The 6,231-nt window shown below is 60.5% G+C and overlaps 2 protein-coding genes across 12 annotated transcripts in view; one reads left to right on the forward strand and one right to left on the reverse strand.

The window, feature by feature from the left end:
- The window catches only part of SHISA5 (shisa family member 5), a 34,413-nt gene extending 30,319 nt beyond the window's left edge, over positions 1–4,094 (forward strand). For 9 of the 11 annotated variants that reach the window (XM_055557857.1, XM_055557859.1, XM_055557856.1 and 6 more), the window contains 3 exons: positions 2,492–2,607; positions 2,755–2,931; positions 3,012–4,094. In XM_055557857.1, the coding sequence (XP_055413832.1) occupies positions 2,492–2,607; positions 2,755–2,931; positions 3,012–3,091 (373 nt within the window). In that variant the 3' untranslated portion in view covers positions 3,092–4,094. Of the gene's footprint in view, positions 1,067–2,418; positions 2,608–2,754; positions 2,932–3,011 lie in introns of all 11 variants that reach the window. The other 2 variants (XM_055557863.1, XM_055557862.1) reach the window with 2 other exon arrangements.
- A 229-nt stretch (positions 4,095–4,323) lies between these two features.
- TREX1 (three prime repair exonuclease 1) lies at positions 4,324–6,212 on the reverse strand. Its single transcript, XM_055557850.1, has 2 exons — positions 5,636–6,212; positions 4,324–5,344 (listed from the first exon to the last, which is right to left on the reverse strand). Exon 2 carries the CDS (start codon positions 5,321–5,323, stop codon positions 4,376–4,378), a length of 948 nt encoding a protein of 315 aa, XP_055413825.1. The 5' UTR covers positions 5,324–5,344; positions 5,636–6,212; the 3' UTR covers positions 4,324–4,375.
- Between the last annotated feature and the right edge of the window lie 19 nt (positions 6,213–6,231).

The following is a 6,231-nucleotide window of genomic DNA, read 5'->3' on the forward strand; positions in this document are numbered from 1 at the left end:
TCAGTAGTGGCTCCCGGGCTCTAGAGCACAGGCTCAGTAGTTGTGGTGCACAGGCTTAGTTGCTCCGTGGCATGTGGGATCTTCCTAGATCAGGGATCCAACCTGTGTCTCCTGCATCAGCAGGCAGATTCTTTACCACTGAGCCACCAGGAAAGCCCTTTATTTAGACTTTTAATTAGAGACTGACATTTGCTTTATTGTGTTACTCTCTGATGAGACAAATGCTAGATTTTTTCCCCTCTCTTATCACACTATTAGTTGTTATGTTAGTCACTCAGTTGTGTCTGACTCTTTGTGACCCCGTGGACTGTAGCCCACCAGGCTGTTCTGTCCATGGGATTCTCCAGGCAAGAATACTGGAGTGGGTTGCCATACCCTCCTCCAGGGGATCTTCCTGACCCAGGGATCGAACCCGGGTCTCATGCATTGCAGGCAGATTCTTTACCGTCTGATTCACCAGGGAAGTCCAGAGAAAGAGAGAAGTACAGATACACACACATTACACAGAGTTTACAAAGAAATTATAAAGCAAATTCCTGCATGATCCCAGGAGCCATACTAGTCTCTTGAGCAGGAGCAACAAGATCAGACGTGACAGGCTGGCCAAGGGGACTTAGGTAGGTAGGTTCAGATTTGAGACCTCCAGCATGCACTGGTGGGAGAAGAGGAGCTGAGGGGAGTGGCCGGCGGGCCCTGGATCTGCTGGTGGGCTCAGATGGCTGAAGGTACCCACTGAGTGGACGGCTGGAACAGGGCTGGTGGGCTGAGCCAGGCAGAGCAGGAGTGTGGTTGGGGACCCCATGGACAATGGGGTGGGGAGGCAACTCCGGGAGCTCTTCCCTCCCCCATCCTGGCACCAGTTGGGAGCGCAGCTGGGGCATCCTCCGCACTGTGTCTTTAAGAGGCTCTGTCCTTCCAGCTTCTGACGTCAGGGCTAGGGAGGGCCCAGGAGCTTCCTTTACTTTTCCTGGAAGGGGAGGAGATTGAAACTGAGTGGCCTCTGGATGGAATGGGGAAGCCCCCGGGGTGCAGGAGGCCCCTGAGTGAAGGCAGAGACTAACATGGGGTGAGCTTCTGTGCCAGTGCTGTGTGTCAGAGATAGAGACAGAAGAGAGGAAGAGAGTGGGAGAGAGAGATTAGAGATTGGTGGCGGCGGCCCTGCAATCATGTGTCATTCATCGCGCTCCTGCGTGTGTGTGCGTGTGTGTGTGTGTGTGTGTGTGTGCGCGCGCGCGCGCGCAGGCGGCACCTCCTGACTCCCACTGTTCCTGTCTTGGGGCCTTGGTCTGGGCCGCACAGTGGCCAGTGGCTCCTGTTTTATGAATGCAATTGGGTATTTTGAGTCTGGGGTGGGAGGGTCTGTCCTTAGTTCGTCCCAAAGCTGTGATGTCAGCTGGCCTATGAGATGGAAGACCCTCCACCCAGGGTGAGGGGGTTGAGGAGGGTGGGAGGGTGGGGACCTTCCCCTTGACCTTCCCCCAGGCCTCAGGGGCAGGGGAGCCTATAGCTCACAGCTCACCAAGCCCCTTCCATGTTTAATGGAACAGCTGGTTGGTGCAGTTCCCTTTTACTGGAAGGAATACTGCTTGGCCTCTGGGAACAGGGGAGGACAGCAGGGGGCTGTGGCTGCCCTTGAGAATCGGCTTTGGTGGACTTCCCGCCCAGGGACAGTCTTCTCAGGTGGCAGACTCTCCACTCAGGCCTGGGCCTTGCTGAGGATTAAGCCCGCGTGGGCAGGGAGGCTTCCTCTTGCCTGGCTCTTGGTTGACCTGCCTGCCTGCCCCTCAGGTTGGAGTGAGGGTGTATGACACCTGGCATGGTGCTTGGCACCCCGCAGGCTCACCGTCACTCCAGGGGCCTGCAGCCATACCACTCCCCACCATCCTGGCCACACTGGCCTCTCCCCACTCCTGGAAACTTCTCCCTGTGATTCATTACCTGTGCTTCCTGAGCCATTTTCCCTTCAACCCTTGCCTCCTGTAATGGTCTGTGGGCTCCCAGAGGCCATGAGTTGGTCTGTCGCACCCACGTCTGAGTTTTGGATTCAAGCCACCCAAGGCCTGGCTGGTGGTGGATACGGGGTGTGCATGTGCTTCTGGCTCGTTGGAGGTGGATAAGACGTGTGTATGGGAGAAGACACCTGAAGAGCTGTCTCCCAAGCTCCTGAGGGGCATCCCAGGGGCAGCCAAGGTCAACCCCATATACTTGAGGGTGAAACAGGTTCAAGCTCCACGCCCCAGAAGTGGCTTTATCTGTGTTGCCCAGTCTCCTCCGGCTAGAGAGGTGCCGTCTGGGAGTGGGTGTGGTGTGGACTGCTGGTCCTGGGTGGGGGCGAGAGGCCCTGGATCTTGACTGGCTTTATTTAGGTTCTTTTTTTTTGGCCGTGCGCGGCATGTGGGATCTTCGTTCCCTGACTAGGGATCGAACCCATGCTGCCAGCAGTGGGAGTGTGGAGTCTCGACCCCTGGAGCGCTGACTGGCTTTCTGTCAGGTTCGGCACAGTGATCGCCATCGGGGTGACCCTCTTTGTGATCGCCGTGGTCACCGTCATTGTCTGCTGCACCTGCTCCTGCTGCTGTTTGTACAAGATGTGCCGGCGCCCGCAACGTGAGCATCTCCCCTCTGCCCCACGGTGACCCCTTGGGGGCAGGTGCAGACCCCGGGTGGTGGCGGTGGGTTTATCGGGGCCCTGACTGGCCTGAGCTGGAGGGAGGGTGGCCAGCTCAGCAGTCCTGACTGGGGCTCTCTTTGCAGCGGTTGTGACCACTACCGTGGCCACCACGGTGACCCACACCCCTTACTTGCAACCGCCCAGCTACCCTGGACCAACGTACCAGGGCTACCACTCCGTGGTCCCCCAGCCGGGGATGCCAACAGCACCCTACCCGACCCAGCCCATGGGCCCCCCTGCCTACCACGAGACGATGGCTGGTGAGTACGCCTGCCGACTCCGCCATGCGTGACCCCCTGCAGCCATGGCCACAGCTAATTGGTGTCCTCTCTGTTTTCAGGAGGTGCAGCCCTGCCCTACCCTGCCAGCCAGCCTCCTTATAATCCGGCCTACATGGAGCCCCCGAAGGCAGTCCCCTGAGCACGCCCTGGCATCTCTGGCTACCAGCTGATCTGTCCTGCGTGTGTGAATGGGTGTGCGGGTGCGGGCCTCTCTCCCCGGGTGTGGTGTGTGTGTGTCCCGTTTGTACATGAGGCTTCTGGTGATGGCGACAAGGGGTGCGGGAAGCAGTCCATGTCAGAGTTGCAGGGACCATGTTGTGCTCCCCTCCTCACTTGAGATTATGCTTCCTGGAACCCCAAAGAACGGTTTTTTTCCAGCCACCCCAGCGAGACCTGGGGCTGGAGCAGGGATGCTTGTCGTACTAGGACAGCACAGCTTTTGTGTGGGCAGGATGCACTGTCTTCCGGTTTCTGTGGCATGCCTAGCCGTGGCATGAGGCCAGGGCTTGTCCCTAGGTTTGTCTCTGAAGCACCAGACCCACGGTGCGGGCGAGTGGGTGGCCTCCTGATTATCTGAACGCCTCAGGCGGAGCCCCACCCTCCCTGGACCCTTCTTGCACCCTTCCTGGGACCACCTGGAGGCCCACACTTACCCACGGTTCTGGTTGCCCCGGTTGGCCCTGGACCCTTTCACAGGTGGACAGGGCAGCCTCTGACCACTTGTCCACTCAGGTGTCCTCCCTGCAGCGTTTTAATTTTACTGTTAGCTTAATATTTTACCTGTTTTGTGTTCCAAAATGTGTGTAATGGTCGCTGTGAGGCTGAAACCGTTGGGTCCTAGAGGGAGACTTCCCCAGAGAGGAGAGGGACTCTGAGTCCCTGCTTCCCCATCACCAGCCTCACAGGCTACCCGGCTGCTGGACCCCAGGCCTAGGTGTGTCCTGGCAGCGGGGACACCTGGGCCAAGGTGTCGTCTGGACCAAAGGTGGAGGGGACCCCGAGGGGGCTCCTGTGACCTAGACACATACCTCGGTGTTGCCCACCCCTCTGTCCATGTCTTACCATGTCGTAGGTCAGGACTGCGTAATGTGTTTGGAGTCTCGGGTCGGCACCCTCGTTTGTAATAAATGCAGATGTTTCGAGTGTTGCCTCCTTTCATTGTAGCCCTGGCTGCTGGGATTGGGGGTGAGGCTAGCTATCATTTCCATCCAGTATTTGAAGTTCACGGTCTCCTACTTCTCTTGGACTCAGAAGTCTGACCCCGTCCAGGTAGGAAGAGTGCTGGACAAAGACTCATTTTCTGTGCCCCTGGCCCCAGGTCTCTGAGCGTGGGCAGGAGGTTGTAAGGCCACCACGGAGGGTAGAGGCGAGTGATTGCTCAGTGCTGTGGGGGGTTTTTATTAGTCAGACTTCCCTTCCTGGCCTACTGCCCGGGCATGGCCAGGGACAGTCCATACAGCATGGCTACCGCCAAAGTCAGGAAGGCCAGCAGGCCCAGGGGGGCCAGCAGCCCTTCCCCGGGTGGGGCTCCAGGGTGCATCACTGGGGAAGGGGCTGGCTTGGGGCTCCTGTCACTGCGAAGGTTGGGGCCGGTGTCGCTGGCTCTGGCCAGGGGCACAGTGGCTGTGACAGCAGATGGCCTCGGGTTGGTTCCAGTAGAGGTTGTGACCACATACATTGGCTTGACGGTGCTGAAGGGCTTGGCGTGAGCATCCACCCACCGTAGCAGGGCCCGTGGCCTCCACTGACAGACGCTCAGCAGGGCGAGCACGTCCCCCTCGGCGGTGTGCGAGTCTGGCGGGGCCTGCCCGTACAGGCGTGTGTAGACGCTGCCCAGGCTGTAGCTCTTCCTTGGGCCGTGCTCCGAGGAGCTGCCAGTCGGCTCCAGAGCCTTCAGGGCAGTGATGCTGTCCGCACAGAAGGCGTCGTCCAGAGCACTGGCCAGGCCCAGCAGTGCCAGCTCGGCCCGGAGCAGGGGGAAGTCGTAGCGGTCACCGTTGTGGGCCACGAGGCACCAAGGCTGCGGCTGGCGCTGTAGGAAGGCGCGGATCAGGTTGACCAGGTCAGCGTCAAAGGCCCGACGCCCATGTGCAGCCAGCACGGCGGTGCTCAGGCCCGTGATTTCGCTGGCCGCGGGGCTGCACACCTTCCCTGGAGCCACGCACAGGGAGAGCTTGTCCAGCACCCGGGGCGGCAGGGGTACCGTTGGAGAAGGCCCCTGAGGGGCAGAAAGGCCCTCCAGGGCATATCTGTGGACGGCCAGCAGGCACAGCTCGGTGATCTTGGGCTGGGAGAAGGGCAGGCCGGTGGCCTCCAAGTCCAGGAAGATGAGGGTCTGCACAGGCCCCGGGGGTAGGGCCCGCGAGCCCATGGTGGGTGTCTGCTGCTGAGCCTGGGGAGGAGCAGGGAGTCGGGGTGGGAGAGTGAGTGTCTGCTGACGGGCTGTAAGGTGGGTGGGGTGGGAGCACCTCTGGCCTTCCCTGCCCCATTAGATCCTGTTGCTGAGCTCTAGCACCCACTATCAGGCAGGAAGACAGAGAAGGTAGGGTGGCTTCCTTAGTGGGACCCGCTCACTCAGCTGTCCAGGGGAAGGCTCAGCTCCTCCCCTGGTGCCCTCTTAGTGTGTGTGAGGGTACCCATGGCCCGCCCACCCTGCCTCATCCCCTTGGGGGTTCTCACTTACCGAGGAGCCAGCAGGCAGCAATGACTCGGGGTGCACACTCTCTGCCTGGTTCTTGCTGCCGGCAGCAGCAGTGGCGGGAAGTGAAACTTAGCCTGAGCCCGCCCAAGGGCTGCTGTGAGCACGGCCCGCCCCTCGTCAGCTGGCTTGGGCCGTCCCTCCTGATAGCACCTGTCCCTCCCCAGGCACCCGCAGGGCCGCCCCAAAGGCCTCAGATCTCTGGCTGTGGGCCCGCTGGCTAGCACGGTGCACCAGGGCCCTCGCACGCTCACGGTGGGAGGACCAGGCTAGGGGGGGAAGCTGGCTACATGACTCGGCCTGCTGGGAGCCCCCTTGCCATGGCCATTTTACACCCAGTCTGTGGCCCCACTTTCCCAGGCCTCCCTGTAGGCCTGGGCTGAGGGCCGCCTCCACCCCTGTGCACAATGGTTTCTTCCAGTGGCCTCAGGAGAGAGGGATGACTCAGGGCAAATCCACAAGGGGCAGGGCTCCTTCCCCAGGGCAGATTCATCACCGTGGGGCTGGAGCTCTCCTCTCTGGCAGGGCCCAGCAAGGATCTCAGCCTTTCCCAGGTCCCCCTCCTGCTCTGCCCCTCCCAC

The sequence above is a fragment of the Bubalus kerabau genome, chromosome 20 (assembly GCF_029407905.1).
Source record: "Bubalus kerabau isolate K-KA32 ecotype Philippines breed swamp buffalo chromosome 20, PCC_UOA_SB_1v2, whole genome shotgun sequence".
In the NCBI taxonomy this organism is placed as follows: Eukaryota; Metazoa; Chordata; class Mammalia; order Artiodactyla; family Bovidae; genus Bubalus; species Bubalus kerabau.

Excerpts from the sequence above, each read along its gene's own strand:
- TREX1 (XM_055557850.1), bottom strand. The coding sequence starts at position 5,323 with ATGGGCTCGCGGGCCCTACCCCCGGGGCCTGTGCAGACCCTCATCTTC.